This window comes from Mustela nivalis (assembly GCF_964662115.1).
Source record: "Mustela nivalis genome assembly, chromosome: 1".
In the NCBI taxonomy this organism is placed as follows: domain Eukaryota; kingdom Metazoa; phylum Chordata; class Mammalia; order Carnivora; family Mustelidae; genus Mustela; species Mustela nivalis.
The window spans coordinates 116,705,011-116,732,128 of record NC_139020.1 but is presented as its reverse complement, the minus strand read 5'-3'; the positions used below and the strand labels follow the sequence as shown (position 1 = coordinate 116,732,128).

The window sequence follows — 27,118 nt, the reverse complement described above, 5'->3', positions numbered from 1 at the left end:
GGCTTGGGCCCTTGGAACTGGGGGTCAGAATGGTCCCCACCCAAAATGCTTGGCAGCTTCATAATGGGAGAGAAGTAGGATGTTCAAGGGACAGCAGCCAGAAACATCTACTACACGATTAAAGAATTACCCTGGGTGGTCTAACAGCCCCTAACAAGGGCTACAGATATCAGTCAGTCTGGTTTGCCATGTGTCATGTCTGTTATTGGAAGTGAGCCTAGAGGCACCCGGGTGGCTTATTCGGTTGAGTGTCAGGCTCTTGATTTCAGCTCAGGTTATGACCTCAGGGTAGTGCGATCAAGCCCCATGTCGGCTCTGTGCCGAGCGGGGAGGATGACTAAGATTCTCTCTCCCTCTCCCTCGGCATCTCCTAACCGCTCTAAAGGTAAGGAAGGACACAAGGAAGGACACCATCTACCAAAGACACTTTATTCATTACCTCTTACAGTTAATAGTAAGAACAAATAATAATAACAAATAAAAATAATTTGTAAGGGGACCAGACATTAGATACAAACAAGGACACTATTAACATTAAAGAAAGTGCGTGCTGGCTGTAGCTGTGTGCACGCTGGTGGCCGGCCACAGAGGAGGCCGAGGCCTCCGTGAAGGAGCTTTGGAGTCTGCGTCCCAAGGCCGGACATCCAGATCCTGAGCAGCTTGGCAGGATCTTTCCTCTTTCCCCATCAGCCAAATAGAATCTGCAGTTTCAAAGTGTCTTCCAGCTCTCGCTCCTGGCGTGTTCTTTTCACACTTCCTTAGGCTCCAAGTTGTGGGCAGGACATGAATCGGAGGAAATGTCCGTTCGCTCATCGAGGAGGGGGATCTGAGGACCAAGGTGGACCCCACGTGCACCGTCCTGTACTCATCCTGCCAGCCCAGCTTCCTTCTGCCTCTGTTCCTCCTACTCCTGGCTATGGTTTTTATTTTTGTTTTTTCCTCCTCTGCCTCTACCAGTTCCTGGCATTTCAGAAACTCTAGAATGTACTCCATGGTGGGCAGTTCTAGTCCTGGCCTTCTAATTAACATCAAAATGATCCTGCCCTCCTGGGCAGGCTGAGAGACGTGTCTTTTCTTCTGTGTCCTTGGTGTGAGGCCAGGTCATAGGTTCCCGGCAGGGCAAGGGTCATGAAATGCCTACACTGGAGGGACAGAAGTAGCATCCTATTTAACTTAGTAGAGAATGAGCCCGAGAACCTTAAAAGATGGTATTTCTTCCCACACCCGGGGACCTCCATAGCTGACGCCTCAGAGTCGCTCAGAATCAGGTCACAGATCTGCAGGTGATCAACTCAGAGCCACATTCTCCCGGGAGTCCACAATCCTGGGGGTTTTCCTCTAGATTGGAAATGGTTATTGTTGCCCCACCAGGAAAAAAAAAAAAAAAAAAAAACCTAACCATTGTACTGATTGGACAAAATCATCTGTCTTACAAGTGCTAACAGCATCTATGTGCATTCAATTTGATAGGTACATAGCGAACAAGCTGCATCTGTTGCAAACAGTCACAACTTCCATCCAGAGAGGCTGGGTGCTGGGTGGCAGAGGAATTCCGAAGGCCAGATCTTCATGGCTGCTTGCTTCTCCGTTAGTCTTTTAAACACTCAAAACAAAAGCTCAGATACTGGGTCGAGGGCCCCGGAGGGTGCCCAGTTGTTACCCTTCTAGACAAAAAGAGAGAAAGAGAAAGATGGGGAAATAAACAAAACAAACTCTTAGAAAAGAAGTACTACAACAGATCTATCTGAGAAAGAGCAGATTAACACACTTGTACCATTACTTCAAGTAACACTGTTTGAATACTATTTTTTAAATTAGAACAGTCACTGTTCTAGGTTCTCTGTCCATAGTAGCTTATCTGATTTTTCTCCTATGAGATAAAAATCCTTATGTCCATGTCACAGATGAGAAAACAAACTCAGAGAAGTAAGTAACTTATCCAAAATCACATAGCTGATGCAAGTTAACAGAAGAGGCAAGGCGCCAAACCCATGCTCTAAATCCCATGCTTATTTTTGCCTCTAAGGCGTTCTCTTTAGAGAGGATGCTTGATGTGAAGGCTCCTCCATAAGGAGGAAGGGAGGTTTGTAAGGAGTCTGCCAGTTAAGGTTCCCCTTGGGTGGAGCCAGCAGGCTTTCCCACAGAACTCGGGCTCTTGGCTGTTGAGGACTAGACCACGTGTCTGGCCCAACATGGCACGCCTCGTGTGAGTCAACCCTTTGTACCCACATGAAACTAATGACTTCTACGACTAAAGAGAACTTCATGTGCAAAATAAATCATGGGGGGTGCGCCTGGGTGGCTCAGTGGGTTAAAGCCTCTGCCTTCAGCTCAGGTCATGATCTCAGGGTCCTGGGATGGAGTCCCACATCGGGCTCTCTGCTCAACAGGGAGCCTGCTTCCCTTCCTCTCTCTCTCTCTGCCTGCCTCTCTGCCTGCTTGTGATCTCTGTCTGTCAAATAAATAAATAAAAATCTTTAAAAAATAAATCATGGAATTTCAAAACAGAAACAAGGCAGGTTTTCCCAGAACGGTCATAGTGACTTGAGAGCCTCAGCGGGCAGTGTGCTCGCCCAGGGAAGTCTGCAGAAGAGAAATGTGCACAGAGAATGCGGAGCCCCTGCCCCCTTCCTCAGCTGCCTCTGCCGCACCCCAGCTGCCTTTACCTCCTCCACCCTCTTTATTTTTCAACTCTTCTGGAAGTTAGGCGTTCCTCCCCCCCTCCCTCTCTCCCTCCCTCCCCTGTTCTTACTTCTTTAGGAAGTAATTTCTCCCCTTGCTGCTCTTCTTTTAACCTCTCTCTTCTCTTTTTCTCTCCCCCCACCAACTTCCCTCCTTCTAGCTCAGTTCCCTTGGCTCCCTTCCCCATCAAAGTTGCTTCTTAAAGATTCACTCAGACCACAGTAAGCAAGGCCAGGACAATTATCCAATACAAATCTAATGAACACAAGCTATGCTCCTTGAAAGTCCTCTCAAGGGAAATAAAACAGCACCAGCCCCACTTGCCTTATCTCTGTAGAAACTGACTGGGTTATGCCTTGAGGTCTGGGTGGGGAGGAAAGGAGAGATCTGCCTTGACAAGGGCAGGCTAGAAGGATGGGACAGAACCCTGTTTACATCCAACAGTTCTTCCCTGACCTGGGTCCTAGATCCTCAAACAGCTTGGAAACTGTCATCACAATGACTGGAGTCCTATCTGGAAAAGTTTATAAAGTAAAGGGACCTTAAGGGCATCTAAATTGTTTTTCTTTTTTTATAGCTGAGGACACAGAAGGTCAGAGAAATTAAGTGATGCGTCTACAAGTCACGTAGATGGTCAGTGTTAGGGACCAAGTGGTGGCCACTTAACAATAAGAGGGAGTTAAAAACAAAACAAAACAAAACACGAAAACAAAAACAAGAGGAGGGGGCATTCTCCGATCTTTCCCTTTTGATCAGAAAGCAAAAACAAACAAACAAACAAAACAACCTGCAGCCAGGACATGAAGATACAATGGTCTGGTCCCTGTCCCTGCTCTGCCCTGGGCATCCCACTCCCTCTCCAGCCCACTGACTCACCTAGTAGTCAGGGCGAGGCAAGCTTCTCTGGTGCACATAGGGATTCTGTGGCTGACCAGGGACATTTGCTTTGACTTTAGGGAAGATGCTCCCATTTGCTCCGGGATTGCTGAAGCCTGTCGTCGTCTGCTGCAGTCTCAGATTTTGAAAGTCGTTCTCAATCAAATTCTCTTCTTCAATATTCTTGTTTTTGTTCTTTGAGCTATAAGGGTGATAAGAATTAGGATTTGACAATGGCAGAAAGTTCCTTGAAGCAAATGTTAGTATTCTTTTTAAAAAAATTTTTTTCAAATTTTGAAATAATCTCAAATTTACATATAAGGTACACACCAAAAATTATACAGAGCTTCGATGGGCCCCCACCCAGATTCCCCAACTGTTACCATTTCTGCAACATTAAGAATAAGCGTTTATACCTGACACCCCACTACCCATAATGCTTCACTACTTTGTTCACTGTACATTCCCTAAGTTTTAGGACAGTCTCCTCAAAAGCTCTCTGTAAACATTAACACCAGAATGTTAACACTGATCCAACACTGCCATCCAGTTCAGTTGGTCTCATGCAAATTTTGCTAATAATATTAATGCCCACAGGGCACTCCCAGAATGACTGTCTCCTACCGGAAATGTTAAAGGGAGGACCCACTCACCCTGTGAACCCAGGAGCCAGCCCAGCTTATGGAAGAATTCCCGCCCTTTAGGAGCACTCCTGTCTAACTAAGGAAAGGAGAGGAGGAGAGAAGCTTCATTCTCTCTGGAATGGGCAAACAATTAATAATTCTTGATGTGCTCCCAGGAACGATGAACCTGAGGCTGAACTAGGAGCCAGCCTCGCTCTGCAGCAGGAAGCAGGAGCTGAGAAACATAGCCGTCGTGGGGTCACAAAGTTCCACACACAGCCCCTGAGGATGCTGGAAACCCAAGACAGATAGGCAATCCTCCTACGAAAGGAGGAGACAGCCTTGCTCCAGAACAGAATGTTCTGGCCATCTTCCTAGAAAAGGGAAGGTCACACTTCCGGTTCACAGCTTTGCGTCCTTGTAATAAAGGCTGTCGGGAAGAGTTAATATCAAACTCGACTAATAAAAAAGAAACAATATCTATTTATCCTCTCACATTATCATACAAAAATACCTCTTTTGCCAAAATATAAGATATGAGCGAAGTGTCACCCACAAGCAGCTTGTTTTTACCAAAGTGCATCCCGACTTGGCACATTTCGAATGGAATAGAGATAACAGTGTTCTTTCTCCCAGTTAATGCAGGGAAATTTATCTAAATATTTGTTGAATAAATGAAAGGACTCTACGCAAGTTCTTCGGAAGAGCGCTTAAGGCACCTGCAAAATGGCTTTGCAGAGAGAACAAGGCATAGGGCTCAGCTGAAGCCCAGGTCGGGCCCCTGCCACAGGGTACTGGGCCCAGGGCCTTGACGAATGATCCTTGACAACAAGAGTGGGGCTGAAAACTACTAATGGAGAGTTTCAGGGCCATCAGATAATGGTTGTTAGGTCACATTATACAATTAAGTAAAAACAGACCTTGTTAAGCTGTTCAACGATGTATTCTTTTTAACACAAAGGATGGAGCACCTGAGTGGCTTAGTTGGTTAAATGTCTGACTCTTTGGTTTCAGCTCAGGTAATGATCTCAGGGTTGTGAGACTGAGCCCTGAGTCAAGCTCCACGCTCTTGGTATTCCTCCTTCTGCCTTCCCTCCCACCCCTGGCACATGCTTGTCTCTCTCTAAAAACAAACAAACAAAACCCACACAAAGGACACAAAATTATATCTGTAATACCATTTGAGGGGAGCCTGGGTGGCTTGGTCATTAAAGTATCTGCCTTCAGCTCAGGTCATGATTCCAGGGTCCTGGGATCGAGCCCCACATTGGGCTCCCTGCTCAGCGGGAAGCCTGCTTCTCCCTCTCACACTCCCCCTGCTTGTGTCCCTTCTCTCACTGTGTCTCCCTCTGTCAAATAAATAAAATCTTAAAAAAAATAAAAGGAAAAAAATCATTTGAAAAGAAAAAATCTGGAAAGAATATGCCAAAATATTAGTTGTCTCAGGGTAGATAAGTTCTGAGTGATTTTTAAATTGTGCTCCTTTACACATTTTTCTGTTCTCTTCAGTAATCATGTATGGCTTCCATAAGCCAAAGCAAATGAAGGCAAGAGAAAGAGCCAACAGTACTAGAGAGGTTTTGCCTTATCTCCCTTCTTTTGCCCCAGCAAGACTGAGCATGATGCTGGTGGTGATGTGCCCTAGGGAAAGGGATGCGCCCCTCCGTACCTTGATAAGACAATCAGTGCGATCATCAGGCAGAGAATGAGGGCACCACCAATGCTGCCCACGACAGTGAGGATCAGCTGAAATTCTGAAAAGGAAAAGCAAAGAGTAGGCACAGCCTCCCAAAAGCAACCCCCATTGGGTACTGCACAGATCCCAGTGCTCCCAGCAGTTCCCACCCCCACCAGGGCCAGCTTGGGGGGCAGGCTGGGGGAGGGGTGGCTCATCTCCTTTAGCGCCACCCCCACTACTATGTCCTTAGAACCCAATCAAAGAGGCTGCCTTGTCACATAAAAGAAGACGGTAGACACAGAGGCAGCAGCGGTCTGGGGGCAGGGCCTTCCTGGGCTCTGTGGAGATGAGATCTCAACAGAGGGATGCATCTCTTCCTAAGCTCTGCTGCCTCTGGCTACCCACGAGTCTCATCTTGCTGATAAGCAGGACGAATGAGGCTAGAGTTACATTTTGTCACTAACAGAGGCTTGCAAGAATTAGTGGGGGGAGGGCTCATGGCTACCTGTATTCTCTCACACTATAGAGCATGGCAAATGTGGCTATGAGGTTGCCTAAGCACATGGCAGATTTCAAACACAAGGTATAAGAGGAAAAAAAAAATTGTCATGTAACTCTTACAATGATGACATATTGAAAAATATTTTTGATACATGAAGTGAAATGTTATTAAAATCAACTTAAAAGCAACTGAACTGGCAACAACATATCACAAGCTAGTAAACAGCTTGGGGACAAAAAGACTTGAGTATTTAAAGGGTTTTTAGTCCTGCTCTCCTACAACCACAAACAGTTTTGGAATATACTTGTCTTTTATCCTTGCTAGTAAGAGAAAATGAATAGAATGACAGGACGCCCTTCTCTGGTCTGGCCAAGTCGAGAACCCACCTCTTGGGCCGGGTTCTGCCATCTGCTTTAACGGAGGGGCTGCTGCCTATGACTGCAAGGCAGGCATGGGCTGGCATGATGCAGAACAGAGAATGTAGGCAGATTTTTTAGCTCTTTTTGAAGGGAACCAGAGACTTTGAATCCTGGGCAGAATTCTGAATGTGTTCCCTATTTCTCAGAAGCTTAATAACAAAGCAAAACTTTTATACTCACGGTCTTCACAGTGAACTCCACTGTAACCAAACGCACACCTAAGATACAAGAATGGAAACCACGGTGTAGAGTCTCTGTGAGGAACACATCAGAGTTCCCACCCAACTGCCATGTCTTCCTTTCCATCTGCCTTTCATTCTACCTGCTCCCCCTTCTCCTTCTCCTCTTCCGCTGCCTTTCCTTGTCCTCCCACTCCTCCAGGTGAGCACCTTCCATGGAGCTCTGGAAGGCAGAAAAGGGGACACAGTTCCAAGTGGTCCCATTTCCTACTGACAGAACCCTCCATCCTCTGAGCTTCAGGGAGATCCAGCAATTCAAACTAAGCTGAAGCCCAGAGGCACAGAGCATTGTGAGTCCCCTCGGGGGCAAGGCCACATGGCTCTGCCACTCAACTGCTGCCTGGAAGCTGGGGCTTATTACTGACATTCTCTGAGCTTCACTTTGCTCTCTGGCAAATGGGAAACGAATTTGTTCCTGACAGTGTTGCTGTGTGATGCGTATTACCTAGCACGGTTCCGGCACACAGAGAATGTTCTAGAACTGTCAATGCCGATAACGATTACAGGATGGTGCTCTTACACCTACCAACGTATGGCAGCACTCCAACCCATGCATATGCTATACATCCATCCCTTGTGGCTAGCTCTTGTTGTGGGAAGATGAGAAAGGAGTGACTTCTCTTACTCTTGACAGATCCCGCCATCACTTTCTTTGTAGCCTGGCAGGCACACGCATTCAGGCTTCCCAGTGTTCTTGTTCACTAAGCATTGCTTATTGTGGTCTGCACTGCAAGTGTCGGGACACCTGACAGCAGAAGCTTCAAAAGAAAATTTCTGAGTTATTTTCAGAAACAACCCCTTTGACCCCCAAAGTGCTATGCCACAGAACATGATTTTTTAATACTGTTTTTCCTGGGTAAAGCGAGGTGTTCCCTAGCTGCGTACCCAAACAGTCCTTGTAAGAGGCATATGAGCTGCCTCACCAGGTCCATGTGTCTAAAGCCCATCTCCACACCCCTCAGACTCTGGAATGCACATGGAAACATGAGCAGTAAAGCTCATATTTTGCAAATGCAAAAGAAGAGAACACATGGGTTGCAAAGAACACTTACAAGCAAGTGGAACACTCACCCACACACACAGGGACCTGGGCATTAGGTCTTTCCATCCCCTGCTTGCATTTACACAGCAAATTATTGCTACAGTGGTCTTCCTCTGGTTCACAACCATAGTAATCACACAGACTTCGAGCTGAGAGGCAGAGACAATTCGAAAATATGGTCAGCAAGACAAAAGGAAGGGGAATTACGGCAAGGCAATAAATAAATGGTGGTTTTTTTCAGGCCACTAAGCTTAGGGGTGCTTTGTAACCTAGCAAAAGTGAATTGTTCCAGCTGTGCTGGGGGCTGACGAGTCAGCCTGAAGGAAACACCGGGCAAGGAAGGCTTTCTGGGATCATCTGGAAGCTACACCTTGGTATAAAGCCTTGTTTCTCCTTTCTTCCTACCTTCCAAAGAGAGAAGCAAACTAACCGGTCAGTGTGATGACTTGGCTTGGGAGGCGGCTGGAAAGGATAGAACCAAGCAAAGGAAGAGAGGGAGGAGGAATGACTAGTTAACTGGAACAGGGCCCATCTGTGGATTCAAGACTCCTGCTTTTCTTCCCCCCTGCTTCTCATAGAGAATAGAAATGTTCACCAAAAGGACTTCGAAGAAAAGTACTGAATGCTTACCATCGTATTTTATACCACTCGTGCCGTTATGAGTTGCATTTGTAATGGATTCAGACACAGTCGTCTCATTTTCTTTTGTAGTTTCTGCGAAGATGTTTAAGACCTCAACCACAACAGCACTGTCGCCAGCACGCATCTCTGATCTTGCTGAAGGCGAGATGCTGAAAATGAAAGGAATCCATCACTTGATGAACTGAACTAAAAGGTCCACAGACCGGTCTTCAAAACCTCTCAGACTCCCCAGTCTCCCAGCTCTAGTCCTTTTTTTTTTTTTTTTAAGATTTTATTTATTCATTTGAGAGAGAGAGAGAGAGAGCACAAGCAGGGGGAGAGGAATAGGGAGAGGGAGTAGACTCCCCACTGAGCTGGAAGCCTGATATGGGGCTTGATCCCAGAACTGGAGATCATGACCTGAGCAGAAGGCAGACACTTAACCATCTGAGACTCCCAGCCGCACTACCACTCCCCTTTTAAAAAAGATTTTTATTTATTTATTTGAGAGAGAGTGAGATCAAGAGAGATCACAGAGGCAGAGGGAGAACCAGACTCCCTGCTGAGCAGAGAGCCCAATGTGGCGGTTGATCCCAGGACTCCAGGATCACGACCTGGGCTAAAGGCAGATGCTCAACCAACTGACCCACCCAGCCACCCCTCCCAGCTCTAGTCCCGATCCACTCTCCTATATCCATAACTGGGGCCCGAATACGGTGGGCCTGAGGGTGCAGGAAGATGGCGATTTATAGGCCCAGAGATCTGGCTTTCTTCCAATGTGTGCTCAGCAGTAATCTCCAGCCAAACGATGTCCTGCTGAAGGATACTGAGAAACCTTGTGGACAATCCTTTTTAGGAGCTAGAAGTCTGCAGCTAACCAAAAGTAGAACACAGAACATCTGAAACTTGCCCCTTTCTGTAGAAAATGGAGAGTAGGTCTCCTGCTGAGCTGGTACTCGTGATAGACTGAAACAGGGAGGGTGGGGCGTAGGGAGCAGGGGTACAGAACACCATCAGAGTCCCAGATACCAAGTGCCTGCGATGAGCAAGACATGAACACTACAGTTTGGGGCCCTAAGAACTGCCGTGCCAAGTTCTAATTCTTCCACCATCTAAGAGGAATCAAGTGATACAACCACTAAAAGAGATGGTGGGGGGCACCTGGGTGGCTCAGTGGGTTAAGCCTCTGCCTTCGGCTCAGGTCATGATCTCAGGGTCCTGGGATAGAGCCCCGCATTGGGCTCTCTGATCCACAGGAAGCCTGCTTCTCCGTCTCTCTCTGCCTGCCTCTCTGCCTACTTGTGATCTCTGTCTATCAAATAAATAAATAAAATCTTAAAAAAAAAAGAGAGAGAGAGAGGGAGGGGAAAAAAGGACTTTCAAAAACTCCTTCCCTCTTCAACCTGTGGTATGCATTTTTAAGACTCATGATATATTTTTCCTGTTTTCTTTTTTTTCCATTCTGACTTTTGAATAAACATCAGAAGCTTGGAAACATAGCCAACCTACTTAGAAAATGTTTACAGGGTCACATGGGTGGCTCAGTGGGTTAAGCCTCTGCCTTCAGCTCAGATCATGATCTCAGGGTCCTGGGATCGAGTCCCGCATCAGGCTCTCTGCTCAGCAGGGAGCCTGCTTCCCTCTCTTTCTCTGTCTGCCTGCTTCTCTGCCTACTTGTGACCTCTCTGTCAAATAAATAAATAAAATCTTTAAAAAAAGAAAATGTTTACAGCTATGTTAGTTCTTCAGGACAATCAAGAAAATCCAAAATCGGAACCAAATTCTGTGTTTAGGAACAGTCATCACCAAAGGAAGTCTCCCGAAACAAAATGGGCTTCAGATTCTAAAGTAAAACAATTCATTCATGATAGGATTTAGGGGTGGCTAGGGAATATACAGGGCAGTGAGAAAAGGGTATTTGATACAAGTCATTCTTTATCAGTTGAAAATGACCAGAAATCTCTGGTATCTTTTTGCAGTGAGGATAGGAAAGAAATGCCATGCACAGTTCATTCAAAGAAGCTACTAGAGCATGCTCCAATTTAGAGGGCAAGATATTACAATGAAAGGAACAATGGAACCACCACATATTTAATGACAAATGACATAGCATAAATGATCAGGGCAGTAGGCTTGTAATGAAACTAGTCACAGCTTCCCCAAGCCTGCCTCCTCTTTCTGAAGAGAGATTTGAGAGAGAAATTCTGAGGATCCTTCCGATTCCAACATTGGTGTCATAGATAAAGAGCTCAGGGAGCAGAGGGCACTGGACCAGAGCTGAAGAAATGCCTTTCTAGGTGAGAGAAGGCCCTGCACATCCCCTGGGGTACCCGAGCTGATGCATCTCTGAAACCCTCTCTTATGTAGAAGGTTGCCTCTGAACGCTCCTGGCTCCCTTTCAGTAAGTCCTTTAAAAAGGAAATGTATGCAACAGTATCAGGGAACCTCCCCACCATGATCTAATGGGACCAGCTTTCTATCACACTTGTAGGGTTCCCTCTTCTAGAAGTGACACAGATAGAAACAATGCACGGCACTCCAGCAGGTGTCTGTCGCGTACCCACATCCAGCTTCAGGGCCTCCACTGGTGTCTTCCTCTCGCCATGTGAGCCCCATGCCTCCCCCATCAGGCTGCTCACTGGCCTCTTGGCTACCAACTGCATTGGCCCCTTGTTCACTGCCAAGTTCCAACCTCACCACCTTTATAGGAGGTCTCCTCTGAACGTGTGTGTATCGAACAGGTATGCCGTGTCTTACTCCACAAAGGATCTGACAAAGCTCATCAAGACAGATTAGGAGAACCCTAAAATGTAATTAGGGCTGCCTTTTCTGTACAACTCCATTCACCTTAGAACCTTCTTTCCCCAGCCTGTAGTGCACGTGTATTGATATGCTTCAGAGAAGGCCATGATGGAATCACTAACTTTGTGAGACTCCTCTGACTCTCTAGGTCCCCAGGTGGCATCCAGCACTGGTCACTGCATATGGATATGCTCAGTAATTGCTTGTTATTCCTGCAGAAAGAGCTCACTGCTGGCCCCTCAGTAGCTAGGTTGTGACTGGGATATTCTTGTCTCTCTTACTTCCCATCCCATGAGAAAAGAGACGACTGTGAGCCATTCCTTCTCTGGAATGCACATTCTAGGGGTTGACCAGGTGTGGTTTTAGCCAAGGAATGAAACCAAACCAACTGGTTCGAGGGAGACCCTGGGCCATGTGTCCAAGTTGCTAAGGAGACAATCACAGGCAGCATCTTGCTGCCCCAAGCTACCACCAGCCCATCCAGGCCAGGGTCAGTGTGACACTGGAAGCACAGCCCCCTCCAGTGCTCAGACTGACCACCTCTTCTTATGATTTGCCACTGAAGGGCTTCAGAGAACTCGAGAGAAGACCCAAAGTTAGGCAAACATACACCGGCCTCCCAATTATCCCATCAGTCCATAGCAAACTTACCTTACTTTATCAATCACAGTCTGTCCGTAATCAGAATTGGCAAATATGCTTTTAAACTGTGGAGGAAGGCAAAGAGATGTATTAATAACCACAAAGGGGGGGAAACGTGATCCTAGATCTGAGTTTTCACACAAATACATTTCTAACCTCATTTGTGTAAATACACGTGGCTCATCACAGCAATCTGTCCCTTATATGGGCTCTAACACCTTTTGATTAATTTTTGTTTTACACTAATACAGTTCTGAAATGTCAGAGTTATGTAGGAAAAAGACCCAAGGCACCCAGCCCAATCAGTGATCATACTTTTAAAAATAAGGTGCCCAGCTTACTCAGTCTGTGTTTTCAAAGTCCCCGTGGAGTTTTGTATATGTGGTTTGCATGTCTGTTAAAGACTTCTCTACAAGCAGGCTTCGTGCACTCCTCCATTCCCCCAGGGAACACTTCTTTAATCACCCACCTTGACAAGGCATCATGCCACAGACAGATGGTGGAGACAGGTGGGTCCTGCCCCGTGAAGAGTCAGGGGTCTACACCCTGAAGTGGGGAGAGGTAAACGCCACAGGGCAACACAATCTACCGCATAAATTCAAAGACACTTCTGGTTGCCAAGAATGAGGCGGAGCTTCAGAAAGGAGACCAGCCTCCGAGCATTTTAGGTGGTGCCAGGATGGGGAGAGGAAAGGAGTCTACAGGGATGTTCAGAAGCAGCGTGGCTCAGAAGGGAGCAAGCTGAACGGGGAAGGATATCTGAAGCCAAATTTCTCCGTGTCAGCTTTTGCATGGTGGCTTAACTTCACCTTTCTCTTCAGAAACCTGGAGGGGAGAGTAATTCCTACCACAGGGGGCTACAGTGTGCATCCAGTGAGATGGAATATGTGACCCATGGCTTTGGGTGCTGGGCGGGGCTCCAGTACGGTACCTCTTATTAGGAAGACAACTCCAGATACTTGCAAGGGGCCAGAGATAAAGTTGCAACCTCTAGCAGGGGTAAGGTGGAGTTGGGGTGAGGGTCCCCATGAGCACGTTAAGTTTATTAATGCCAAGAATAGGGTGTTTTTTCTCTTTCTGATGACATAACCTCCCCTAGTCCACGGCACTCAGCACAGGGCAACCCCCAGGAACTGTTCCACAAACACTGGCAGACAGATGACGGAATGGATTAAATGTGGAAGATATGACTTGGACGAGTCTTCCCCTCTACAGGCCCAGCTTCCCTATTTTATCATATGAGTTCACATATCACTGAACTGGGTTGGTGCAAACTTTTATACTTCATGACTTTTTATTATTTTTCTCTTCATGGCAACCAATATCATTTTAGAAAGATGCTACTTCTCTTTTCTTCTAGTCAAATTCAAATAAATTTGACACTCTAATTCTTCTGGGTAGCCTTTTGTCCAGAACACATCTATATGCCTTTTTCAATTCTTTTAAATGCGAGGAGCAGCTGGTATTTCTGTAAACCATCAGAGGCCTGGAAGTTCAATGGATGACCTCCGAAGTCCCTCTCATTGGCCTACTGACCAGAGCCCATCTAATTTTCTTACTCCCAAAGAAGAGAGATTACAAAATTAGCATTTGGCATAGGAGAATGTATCTCCCTCCCCTTTTCTTTTCTTTTTTTATTCTTCCAGGTCACCCTTTGAGGATGTTGGGATATACACGTCTCAAACTGAAGTCTGGACAAGAAGGCAGGAGTTACCCAAACAGGCCTGCCAGGCTTCTACTGTACAACACAGCCAGCAGGTGAAGAGGAGTTCGAGAAGCAGCTTGGAGGTTTGGGATGAAGTCCATACCTCTTCCCTCATCAGCTGGGTGACCTACAGTCACTTAACCTTCCTGATCCTTGGTGGTCTCATCAGCAAAATAGCACCGTAGTACCATCCTTTCTGTTGGGCTGTTTTTAATTTGAAATATTACACATAAAATGCCAGGCACATACATATCAGGGGAACTCCAAATCCCTCTGTAGACTGTTTGGATCCAGCTGGTAGATAATGGACGCTGTGAGACACACAGGGCCTGAGCTGGGACGCCCCAGGGCTACAAAGCGTCTGCTAAGAGGACCTTGAAGAAAGTCTATTGCTTCTCTCTTCCTGTCTCCAGGAAGCTGCAAAAGAGTTCCCACTATCCCCTTCAGGAGAAGCGCTTCCTGGAAATTAGAAGAATGCTCTATCCCCCCCTGGTCTCTCTGAAATTAAGACCTGACTGAGATCAAGTCTTAAAATTGGTATCTGAAGGCAGAAGGGGTCTTTTGGACACCCATATCCAAAGCAAGCTTGGGCGACATAGTGGCCACAGCTCAGTGAAGCCACGGGACAACACAGGGGTTCCCTGGAATTAGGAACACACTGATGTTGCGACTCAATACACCGAGTACCATCCAAGTGGGAGAGCTGGAATGTAGGTCCGGGATGAGAGGGTAAGTCATGGTCAGCTCAGGTGGTATGACAAGGGGCTAAGGCCAAGGCTGGGCTACTAAAGCCATGGTTTTTATCCTAGCCTCGCCAGCAGGGGCTGTTTGGGCATGAGCACAAGCTCTCTCATGTTATCTAGAAATCATCTGGACAATGATATTTTATGTTCTACCAATTCTGCTTATAAAACTCTTTTGTAGTGAAATAATTCTGAATTGAAAGATATGGTCTTCAATGTCTTCTTTAGTTTTTATAAGAGTTTCTCCACTTAGGGTTCTAAGACATATTTACAGGCTACTGTTTTTTCCCTTTAAAGCTGAACTTTCGGAAACATTGGCTGAAGGTCCTGTAAAAGCTCCTTCAGATCTAACATCTGTGGCTCCAGAATGGAAATCTCCATTCCTTTTCATGCAGACACATTCACTCACAGTAATCAAAATGAAATGACGCTATTGTTCATTTTGAGATTCTTAACAGTGGAGAAAAGTGACATATTAATTCAAACAGAGTTCCCTTAACAAACATTAAAAAAAAAAAAAAAGCCAGATTGGTATAGAAATGTATGTAAATTTGATTGTAGAAAGGAAAAAAGACCTTCAGTTTTTTTCCTCTCTCCAATTCTATAAAAATAGTTTTATTTTATTTATTTATTTTTAAAGATTTTATTTATTTATTTGACAGAGAGAGATCAAAGTAGGCAGAGGCAGGCAGAGAGAGAGAGAGAGGGAAGCAGGCTCCCTGCTGAGCAGAAAGCCCGATGTGGGGCTCGATCCCAGGACCCCGAGATCATGACCTGAGCCGTAGGCAGTGGCCTAACCCACTGAGCCACCCAGGTGCCCCAAAATAGCTTTATTTTAAAACATAATTATTTTGATGTGTCTGTTTAAAAATATTCTAGGGACACCTGGGTGGTTAAGTTGATTTCAGCTCAGGTCTTCATCTCAGGGTCATGAGTTCAAGCCCTATGAAGTGCTCCATGCTGGGTATAGCTACTCAAAAAAAATTCTAATAGCTTCTCTATCAATGGGCATGGCATGGCTGGAGAAATCTTCTAAAGGCCCTCTGCCATGCCGGGTATTACCCACATAGGTGCAGATCATGGGGAGGGCCAAGGGTCCAAGGAGGACCTGGGCAACCAGGCACCAGGGGGCTCAGGACAGCGGCAATTAACCAACCAGTAAGTGTGCCTTTCACTATTTCAGCAACTGGGACAGCTATACCAGTGTGTCCTACCTGAACACCAGTCCTATGTGCTGCAAGAAAGTGTTAAAATGAAGAACACTTATACAGAGAAAAGGGTTGGAAAATACTTACAAAATCAGTAATTTGAACATGTAAGTTTTGATAGGCCACAGAATTTCCATCTTCCAAACCAGATGTTTCTGATACTCTCACTGTAATAGTTCCAGGGAATAACTTTCCTGAAATTTAAGCAGAATCTTTTTATAATATTTAATGTAAAGAGGGTCCATTTACATTTTGTTTAAAACACAGATTATTCTTAAAAATTCTAAACATTGATGATATTATGGGAAGTCTAAAAAGATGAAAAATGTGACCCAAAATCTCACCCAACCCAACACAACCATTTTTATTTTGGTATTATTCTCGCAGCTTTTTTTCCATGCGTTAGTTTACATTGTCATCATTCCATGAGTCTTCTTTAACTATTGTTACATAAAAAGCATTTTTCCAAACATTACCTAGTCTTCATAACTGCCTGTCTATTCGTTCATTCGTTCATTCATTCATTCGAGTAGGCTCCACATGGGCCCAATGTGGGGCTTGAACACATGATCCTGAGATCAAGAACCACATGCTCTACCAACTGAGCCAGCTGGGTGCCTTTCCCATCACTATTTTTTTTTTTTTTCGTAACTATTGCTTTCAGAGACTGTATAATACTCTATGAAAAAAGTGTTATCTTCATTGATAGTCATTTTTCGGTTTTCATGCTACTGATTATTTAAAAGGAAAAAAAAATGTTTGCAGCCAACATCTATGCACAAACCTATCTTTGGGGTCATTTACTTAGAGTGGATCCCAGAAATTAGATTATTAGTGCTGAAACAGGAACACCTGTTTGGCTTTTGGACTATCTCTAATCCTTGTGGTCCCTCTAGTTTCCACCGAGGTAAAAGCAGGAGCCTCTGTTGCCCATAAATTAGCCTCTACTACTACTTTGGAGGCTCTTTTTTTTTACATTATTTTGCATTTTCTACTCCACTTTAGGTCTGAAATGCAGCTCTGCAGGGTTCATCCCTTATAACTCACCTTTTCTGCAGGTAAAAGATGTATAGTAATATCCCAATGAGCACAGGCAAAAATGGGTATCGTTGAGGCTAACACATGAAGAACCATCTTGACAGGGAGCTCCTTGGCAGGGATTGATGGGAACTGAGAGAGAGGAAAAAGAGGTTACAAATCCAAAGAATGACAACAGATTACACCCAGAAACAGACCTAAAAATCTTCATGCCTGCCTCCTAGGCATGTTCAGTTCTTTGGTTGTGTTAATCCATGGTACACCTTTAGAAGAGCGGATGCCTCTAGGTAGTTGTTTTGTGGAAATTCTGGAGCCAGGTGCTTGTCAAACAATAAAGACAGAGGTTGGTGGGCAAGAGTCTGCTCAGAGAGACAGCAGTCTCCTGATTCCATCTTTAGCATCTCTGGTCTCTAACATTAGACAGAGCTTCCTCGTACCATCTGAAAGAAAGCATCCTATTTTCTAGGGAAATATGCATAACCGTCTTACAGGGAAGGACAGGCAGGAAGCCCCCCAAAAGAAATGGGGTACTCTCTTTGGGTTAGCATACAAGGCATACAGACATACGAAGAGAGGAAAGGGATGGTAAGGGGACTTTGCAAATTAAGTCAGTGAAAATTCTCAGAAGAAGTGATGAGGGCACATCCCACCCCCAGCTTTCTGAATGGATGACTTGAATGGATGCTGGGAATTAGTGCAATGGTTTCTACACCACTGGCTGGTGCTCTCAGACCAGGTAGGGCACAACATCTTTCCTCTCTCTGGAGAAGTGGTAGGAATGGGGAGTAGAGTTAAGTCGGAGGAAGATGGTTGACTTGGCTGGCCATTTTCTCCATCTCTGTCAAATGAAATGATTCTGAGCTTTGATTTGAGAAAAGTTTGAGTGACTGATAAGAAGTGTTAATGTTCTTACGAACCTACAATAAAAATCGTTGATTAAAAAAAAAAAACTATATATAAGGTACAACGTGTAGAGCATCTTCTCTTTTGTGATAAAAAAGGATATGCACAAACATATTAAGTATGTATGCTTATATTTGCACACATTCCTCTGGAGAAAGATAAGAGAAACCGGCCACAAAAGTTGCCTCTGGGGAAGGGAGAAAGGGTCTGTGTGCTAGGGGTTTAGGAAAGGAGGGAGATCTGGAGCTTACTGCATATACTTCTGCACTGTTTAAGCTTCTTTCCTTCCCTAACTGTGGGTCTAATGCACTTTTTTTTTAAGAAATCAAAACCAAAATAGTGCTGGGGCGCCTGGGTGGCTCAGTGGGTTAAAGCCTCTGCTTTCGGCTCGGGTCATGGTCCCAGGGTCCTGGGATCGAGCCCTGCATTGGGCTCTCTGCTCAGCGGGGACCCTGCTTCCTCCTCTCTCTCTGCCTGCCTCTCTGCCTGCTTGTGATCTCTGTCTGTCAAATAAATAAATAAAATCTTTAAAAAAAATAGTGCTGATGAAGATACAGAGTAACAGGAACTCTCATACTGGTGGGAAAGCAAAATGGTACAACCACCTTGGAAAACAGTCTGACAGTTTCTTACAAAGCTACACATACTCATAGCATAGGATCCAGCAAGTGTACTCCTTGGTATTTACCCAAAGGAGTTGAAAACATGTCCACTCAAAAACCTGCATAGGAGTATTTATGACCGCTTTATTCGTAATCGCCCAAACTTGAAAGCAACCGAGATGTTATGCCGTAGGTGATATGGGTAAAACTGTGGTACATTCAGACAGTGGGATATTATTCAGAGTTAAAAAGAAATGAGCCTTCGAGCATGAAAAGGTATGGAAGGATCTTAAGTGCATAGTACTGAGTGAAATGAACCAACCTGGAAAGACTAAAACATGAGTCCAACTACATGACTTTCCGAAAGAGGCAAAACCATGGACACCTATACCCAAAGTGGCAATAGTGGAAAGATCACTGGTTGCCAGGGGCTGGTTTGGGGATGAGTAAGCAGAGCACAGTCAATTGGTAGGGTGGTGAAAATGTTCTACGATACCGCATGCTGGATACAGGTCATTATACATTATACATTCGTCCAAACCCACAGAATGTGCAGCAGCAACAGGGGAGCCCTAGCATAGCCTGCAGACCTTGGATGACGCTGCTGTGTCAGTGAATGTTCACCTGTTGTCACAAACGTACCCTCTGGGGAGGGATGCTGATAATGAGGAAGGCTATGCATGTGTGGAAGCAGGAAATATATGGGAGAGCTCTGTACCTTCCTCTCCATTTTGTTGTGAATCTACAACTGCTCTAAAAAATAAAGTCTATTAAAATAATTCTTTTAAAAGAGTTAAAAGAAAAAAAAAAGCCTTCCTGGGACAAAGCAAGTGTTGAGCACTTAGTATCTCATAAAAAACAGTAGGGCCACCACCCCTCTAACAAGGCACGAGTTAACATTTTAAGTAAAATAAAAGGTTTTTTTAAAAAAGGCTCAGCCTTAAGTAAGCAAGGATGCTTTGGACAATCCCAGGGAAGAAATGGAGTCAACTCCGCTCAGGATTCACCAGACAAATAACTCCTGGTATGGCTTCTTTCCAGCAGTAAAGGACAGACCTGTCCGCTGGTCTTCCATGCCAGGAATAAGGGCACAGGATGGTACAGCTGGAAGGGATTTCGGTGGCTTTTTAGTTCAGTCACACCTTATTATGGCTTGGGAAGCTGAAGCCAAGAGAGAGAGGAATTTGCTGCCCTCCCCACAGTGAGCTAGTGGTTGGGCCAGGACATAAGGCGGCTGCCCTACTCCAGGAGAATGTCTGGGTAAGCAGGCATGGCTTCGAAGAGCTCCCTTTCCTGACTCCAGTGGAGCTGGTCTTGCAGCTGTGCCCCAGGTGGCCTAGCCTTCAGAGTGGGCCCTGCAAACATGAAAGCAGGCTAGGAACCAGGTGCCCTGGACAGGCTCTAGCTCCACTTGCTTCATCATCCATCTCTCAGATCTGTCAAAGAACACTGGGGAAAGCAAAAGTAGTCATTGTAGGGAGATATTGGCTCGCTCTTTGACCTTGGGCAAGTTGCTGCCCTCGCTGGGCCTCAGTTTCCCTGAGAATGACAGGTTTCATGTAGACCCTTCCAGCCTAGATCTGAGGATTATTTTATTTATTTTTTTTAAAAGATCTTATTTATTTATTTGACAGACAGATCACAAGTAGGCAGAGAGGCAGGCAGAGAGAGAGAGAGGGAGGAAGCAGGCTCCCCGCTGAGCAGAGAGCCCGATACGGGGCTCAATCTGAGGATCCTGACATCATGACCTGAGCCAAAGGCAGAGGCTTTAACCCACTGAGCCACCCAGGCGCCCCTGAGAATTATTTTAGACCAGGGGTTGGCAAACTATGACTCATGGGCCAAATCTGCCTAGTCTTCAGTTTTTGTAAATAGCGTTTTACTGGTATACCGCCAGGCTCATTCTTCTGTATGTTGACCGTGACCACTTTTGTGTTACAATGGCAGAGGGGAGTAGTCCCAAAAGAAAATCCTATTGTGGCCCGCAAAACCTAAAATATTTACTAGTTTGCCTTTACTGATAAAGTTGGCTGACCCCTATTCTAGACCAAACTTTGGTAAACAAGGCAAGTAGTTTCAATAATTCTGGCTTGAGGTCAGACTGCCATCTCTTAGTAAGTCCCAAAACATCTGTCCTTTGGACAATGGCCCCGATTCATGTCTAGAGTTGTCTGAGCACTGCTGTTGTTTGGCATTTTATTCCTCAGGCTCCCATTCCATGAATTAACTCAAATTCCAGATTGTGATCGTCCACCATCGTAATGTCCCACTTTTCACTAATACTATTGAGGAGTCAGGGAAGAACAGACTCCTTCCTTGGGTAGATCAGGTAGCTAGACAAGTGTGGCTGGCAAGGCAGTGCTTGTTGGGATCTGGCCTTCTCAGAGAAGCTGAAACTATTTCTAAAAAATTTCCTGGAGAAGTAGCTTGCATAATGTCCACATTCATAAAAACATTCCACATCTAGCTTCAAGCAGCAAGTGGGAAGGAAAGGAGAGCAGAATGAATCTGTGGCTTAGCTTTTAGGGTCTCTGTCATCACTACTAGCCTTTGTGACTCCAGTTTTTAATTCCAGGGGTTCATGGTCAGGGAAACCTTGGGTGTTTTTATACCCACTTCTCTCTGCCTGCAGAACACACTTACCTACTGTCCTCCACAATGTCCTGCCTCCACAAGTAAGCAGTCTCTGAGAGAAGGAATCGCTCTTACCTGTGGGACCGGAGTTTGAGGTGCTGATTGTGGACAAAGTGATGTTGCCAGAAGTCACTGGAGTAACAGTCTCTGAAGAATTATTCTGTGTGCCTGGGGTGATGGTTGATCCATTACTTGTTGGAGAAGGAGCAGTTGAGCCCAAATTGCCACTTCCAGGGGGGCTGGTGTTAGTGGCAGCTATAGGTGTTGTTGCAGCAGTTGTGTTTGTTTTATTTTCTGTAGATGTGACTGTGGAGTCTGGAACTGGACTTGATACAGGAACCGCGGGAGTGGATAGAGCTGGTGGGATGGGAGCGGTAGTAGGTGATGGAGATTTTGTGGGAGCAGTAGATGACAATTCTGTAGGAGTGGTAGTAGATGACGGAGACTTTGTGGGAGCAGTAGATGACGCTTCTGTAGGAGTGGTAGTAGATGACAGAGATTTTGTGGTAGTAGTAGGTGGCGTTTCTGTGGGACTAGTAGGTGGAATTATTGAAGAAGCAGATGGAGTTGGTGTGGTGCTGGGTGTACTCACGCCTGAAGTGGGTTGAAGTGTATTTGACTGGACAGCTGGGGGAATAGAGATACCAAGTTTCAGAAGGCAGAACACTCAATATATACTGGCAGTTGCTACTATTTCATATTATGAGTACCCAATGATGCTCTTCTGATAAACAAATATAGGTGACTACATTAAAAATGAAAATACATCGGACACCAGGGTGGCTAAGTCATTAAGCGTCTGCCTTTGGCTCAGGTCATGATCCCAGCGTCCTGGAATTGAGTCCTGCATCGGCTCTTTTGCTCAGCGGGGAGCCTGCTTCTCCCTCTGCCTGCCACCCCCCTCTTTGTGCTCTCTCTCTTTCTGACAAATAAATAAAATCTTAGAAAAAAAAAAAAACAAACAAACAGGAAAATACAGGACTGCTTCGAACACACACACAGATCCCCATAATAAATAAAATAAAAAATTAAACAGACAAAACTGGAAAAAATGTTATTGAAATCTGTTACAAAAAATATGTATGAAGATGAATACCAAGAAGTTACATCTTTTCTTCCTGCAGTTGCTGAACTATGAATCTGGCTTTTTAACACTCCTGAGTAGTCCTCTGTGAGGACAACTGAAAGCGCCAGCAGGGGGTGCTGTTACTACTCAAAAGTGGCCTCCCTTTGAGGTAATTGTCCTCATTTCCCATTTATAAAGCATTTTAGGGAGGGTTAGAAAGGAAGCGTGTTTAAAAGAATGATGAGGGGAGCCTGGGTGGCTCAGTGAGTTTAAGCCTCTGCCTTTGGCTCAGGTCATGATCTCAGGGTCCTGGGATCAAGCCCCGCGTCGGGCTCTCTGCTCAACAGGGATCCTGCTTCCTTCCCCCACCCCCACCTCTCTGCAGACTTGTGATCTCTGTCTGTCAAACAAAAAAATAAAATCTTTAAAAAAATGATGAAATAAAAATACTTCATTAAGTGTGTATTAAACTTTCTTCCCAAATTTTCTTTCTAGTGATGTTTACCCATTAATAATTTTAGACACATTGATTTTTTTAAAGAGTAGGATGAGTAGAGATGATCTTTGCCCTAAAGGCTACAGTGATCATCAGAATTGCCTTTTTTCAACTCTTAGGAATCCCTGAACTCATGGAAAAGTAAACTCTTAGTGGTCCAGTGATTAGTTTTCTGGAACCCTTCATTGTCTCAAAGAACTCTGACATTGATAACCAGTTTAAAAAAATTATTAAATGCTTTAGTGAGAAAACAAAAAAAGTATTTTAGTGAGGAAGCAATTCCTAAACTGTCATATTTAAAAACAAAAACCGGGGCGCCTGGGTGGCTCAGTGGGTTAAGCTGCTGCCTTCGGCTCAGGTCATGATCTCGGGATCCTGGGATCGAGTCCCGCATCGGGCTCTCTGCTCAGCGGAGAGCCTGCTTCCTCCTCTCTCTCTCTCTGCCTGCCTCTCTGCCTACTTGTGATTTCTCTCTGTCAAATAAATAAATAAAAATCTTTAAAAAAAAAAAAAAAAAAACCAAAAAAACAAAAAACCTGCTGATGGCCCCTGGGTCTGTGAGCAACCCCCCCACCCCACCCACCCCGATAGAATCTGGGTCTTCACCTTCAACGGGGTCTGGCTCAAATAATCATTGAAGGTTAAAGAGATAAACAATGGGTCTTCTAGCAGCAAGGAAATGACTCATCTTGACCGATTTCTGCTTCTTTTTTCATCTAACAAGGGCGTACCCTATGCCAGATAGTAACTGTGAAATCGATACAAGTATCCCCATTTGACAGAAGAGCCCCCCACTATCCAGAGGGGTTTAGGGATTTGCCCAGAGGTAAGCCTTAATTCCCATGGAGAAGCGATCAGAGGACTGTTGATGCTAGCTAGAACCAGAAATTAAACCAGATCCTATAGGGGCCAAAGGAAAGGCTACCAGGCACCAGACCTTTTGAATCTACTGATTTGTGCTTGTCTGACCTGAGGAACTCTGGAGGACAAATCTCCTACTTGCTGAACCCCACACCCCATAGTCCAGAGGCCCCTTGACTTCTGCTCTGTCTTCCTTCACCTCAGACTTAAATACCCTATGTCTTTGAGCAGAGTCAGAAAATAGCCTGCTGGGCCACAGAACTGGTACAGTAAGCCTGTTAGTTCTAGCTCCAAGACAGCAAATGCAATTAAAAGAATTAAAAATAGTAAATATGTTGGGCACCTGGGTGGGTCTGTAGGTTAAGCATCTGTTTGGCTCAAGTCATGATTCCAGGGTCTTGATCCCAGGGTCCTGCCTGGGGGTGGGGGGGAGGGCGGGGATGGTCCCTGCTTGGGAGTCTGCTTCTCCCTCTCCCTCTGCCCCTCCCCGCTTCCTGTGCTTGTGCCATTCTCTCTCAAATAAATCAATAAAATCATTAAAAAAAAATAAAATGTAAAAACAGCAATCATTTTAAAAAACTGTAAAATGTTTCTTACCTGAGGTTGCAAAAAGGAGGCTGAGAAGAGTGAGGTGAGCAAGGGCTCTCATTTTAGACGTTCTTGCTGGGCTGTCCAAGGAGGAAATGACTTCCCCTCAACTGTCTTTAGTTTTTAACCCGCTTTTGGGTGCAAAGTCCAGTCATTAACTGACGTCAGTGAGCCAGAGGCAATTACTTGTCGGGGTTTGGTCCCATACCATAAGTCTCTTCTGAGCTTTTGAGATAAAAGAAGTGGGCCTGGCCTTAGAGAACAATTTTCTGTTCAGAATATTCTTCCAAATTATTATAGTCCAAAATAGTTCAAAATAGCCTAAATATCCTTGGGAGGTGGTGTGGGGTGGGGGAGCAGTTAATCTCTATACCCCAACTATCCCCGGGCGACCACCTGTTAGGAGGCCACCATTCGTTTGAACACCCGATGGGAGCATCTGTGGGCCACTCCCTGCCATTTGAACGTGGAGATGCAGTTTCCTCCCACTGTAACTTCAAGAATCCCTGGGGGGCTCTACCACGGTTTCCCCACACTGTGGCCTAGCTTTTGGTCGGCCTCCCTGAAGGCCACTTTGAGCAACTTTGTAATCCTGTCTCCAGGTTTCCATGGCTCTCCACATAGCACTTTACCTAGACAAGGCCCCCTATTCATGCCCTCAAACACACTCGATCTCCAACTGTAGCATTTAGCCTAACTTTACTTAAGGCTTGGGGGTGACCACTCCAGGAGGGGGAAATTCGGTACAAAAAATGTAAAAACTTAAAACAGATAACTACGTGTTTTCACTCCTTGGTTGTTCTCTGGCTGGCCGTCTGCTCCCAGCTCCTCGACTCACCTCTTGTCCCTGAACCCCTGACTTCTTGCCACCTTCTGGGAACCAGGCCTGTCACTCAGAGAGGAGCCTTCTGAACCCAGGCCTCCCTCCCTACAGCTCAGAACCACAGCTCTCCCAGGGCCCAGGCCTGCCAGAGGGTGAATCCAATCACCCCTTGGAAATATTAGCCAGAGTTTTACCTCTCACCTTAGTGAAGACCAATTTTTTTTTGTTATATTATTACAGAGAAGATTGCTTCCTTGTGGTCCCAAAAGTCTCCGTTCAGGAGTAGGATTTTGGGTTTACTCTTATAGAGCCAAGAGGCTCATTTAAATATTTTTCCCCAACAAGGAAAACTGTGCTATTACTCTCAGCTTGAAGGATCCTGGCCCCAGAAGTTAAATCAAAGCCTCTTTTTCACCTTTTCTCTTTTTAAATTTGCTTTACTGAGTTAGGCCTAACTTACATCAATAAACGGATCCCTTTAACATGTAAAATTCAGTGAGTTTTGATAGATGTGTATATATGTGAAACTACCACTATAATCATGACACAGAACATTTCTCTCACACCCAAAAGTTTCCTCTTGTCCCTGTGCAGCCCATTCCTCCCTCCACCCCCAACCCCAGGCAATGACTAACCTGCTTTTTGTCACTAGCGATTTAGTTTGCTTTTTCTAAAAATGTGTATAAATGGAGTAATAAGGTATGTACTAGCCTATGTTTGAAGCTCCTCCTTGGTACAATGATTTCAAAATTCATCCATATTACTGTGTATATCAGTCCTTTCTTTTACAATGTATGTATAATTTATCTATCATGTACATATGTACAATTTATATATAATAATTTATGTAATTATTTTAAAGTTGTGATATGGGCATATACCTACGAAATGATGATCATAATCAACATATCAAATGTTCTCATAATCCCCAAAAGCTTTGTGCCTGTCCTTCCATACAACCCCAGTTTGAGGTAACCACTAATCTGCTTCCTGTCACTATAGATTAGTTTGCATTTTCTAGAATTTTATAGAAATGGAATCATACAGATGTACTGGGTTTGGGGATTTTTATTTTTTGGTCTGGCTTCTTTTATTCAGCATAATTATTCTGAGATTCATCCCTGTTGTTTTGTGTATTAATAGTATGTACATATAATTCTGCATTCATCTGAAAGTGTTTCCTTAGGATAAATTCCCAGAAGTAAATCTCTCAGTTATTTCTCAGTCAAAAAAACACATTTTAGGAAAGATATTATTGGGGCGCCTGGGTGGCTCAGTGGGCTAAAGCCTTTCCCTTCGGCTCGGGTCATGATCCCAGGGTCCTGGGATCGAGCCCTGCATTGGGATCTCTGCTCGACAGGGAGCCTGCTTTCTCCTCTCTCTCTCTGCCTGCCTCTCTGCCTACTTGTGATCTCTGTCAAATAAATAAATAAAATCTTTAAAAAAAAGATTTTATTTATTTATTGGAGAGAGAGTGAGAGAAAGAGCATGAGAAGCCAGAGGGGGAAGCAGACTCCCTGCTGAATGGGGAGCCCGCTGAGGGACTCTATCCCGGGACTCCGGGATCATGACCTGAGCGGAAGGCAGATGCTTAACCGGCTGAGCCACCCAGGTGCCCCCCGCAAAACCATTTTTTATAGCTCTTACTATCTGTTGCTGAATGTCCTTTTGAAGGGAATATAGCCTTTGTAAGCTTATGAAATTTTTTGTACCCTCACCAGAACTGGATATTCTCCATGCAGGCATTTTTAAAGATGTGAAATTTTATTGTATTTTATTTTGCTAGTAGCATGTCCTTGAAATGAGTGAAGAATATTTTCCTCACATTGCTTTATGAATTTTATTTTCTCTTCTACAAATCATTCAATTGTGACAGCCAACTTTTGGGAGATAAGTTATCCAAAAACACTGCGAATCTGAAGAGCCAGGACCATATCTCATTTACTTCGCATTCCCTGGACGCTGTACCTCGAGCAAACTGAATGGCATTTGCCCATTCTTTCCTTTGTTCCATAAATGTTTACCCAGCACTTGCTATATGTCATCTGCTCTGCAGGGCACAAAGGAGTGAACAAAGCAAGGAAGTTCTCAAGGAAGGTGGACAACAGACAACCAAACTGACAAAGAGGCCAAGTAAGCTCCTGTTGTGGCGAAGGGCATGGAGGAGACGAACTGGGGGGCCTGTGGTCAGGTGGGGAGAGCAGCTCCTTTAGCTGAGACCACCAAGAACCTTCCTTGCCTTCTCCTGCTTCAATGCTCCCATGACTTCCTGTTGTCGGAATAAAATTCACATTCCCTGTGGCTCAGGCCCCCTCTGCCTCTCTG

General features: G+C 45.0%; 1 protein-coding gene across 2 annotated transcripts in view; it reads right to left on the bottom strand.

Moving 5' to 3' along the window:
* Positions 1-415: 415 nt before the first annotated feature.
* The window catches only part of MUC13 (mucin 13, cell surface associated), a 30,375-nt gene continuing 3,672 nt past the window's right edge, over positions 416-27,118 (bottom strand). The window contains exons 2-13 of one of the 2 annotated variants that reach the window (XM_082700024.1): positions 23,980-24,195; positions 21,035-21,586; positions 16,830-16,952; positions 15,870-15,976; positions 12,136-12,191; positions 8,692-8,852; positions 8,091-8,210; positions 7,645-7,777; positions 6,961-6,998; positions 5,851-5,935; positions 3,559-3,760; positions 416-1,664 (exon numbers count right to left, since the gene is read on the bottom strand). In XM_082700024.1, the coding sequence (XP_082556150.1) occupies positions 3,559-3,760; positions 5,851-5,935; positions 6,961-6,998; positions 7,645-7,777; positions 8,091-8,210; positions 8,692-8,852; positions 12,136-12,191; positions 15,870-15,976; positions 16,830-16,952; positions 21,035-21,586; positions 23,980-24,031 (1,629 nt within the window). In that variant the 5' untranslated portion in view covers positions 24,032-24,195 and the 3' untranslated portion in view covers positions 416-1,664. The remainder of the gene's footprint in view (positions 1,665-3,558; positions 3,761-5,850; positions 5,936-6,960; positions 6,999-7,644; positions 7,778-8,090; positions 8,211-8,691; positions 8,853-12,135; positions 12,192-15,869; positions 15,977-16,829; positions 16,953-21,034; positions 21,587-23,979; positions 24,196-27,118) is intronic. The other variant, XM_082700025.1, reaches the window with a different exon arrangement.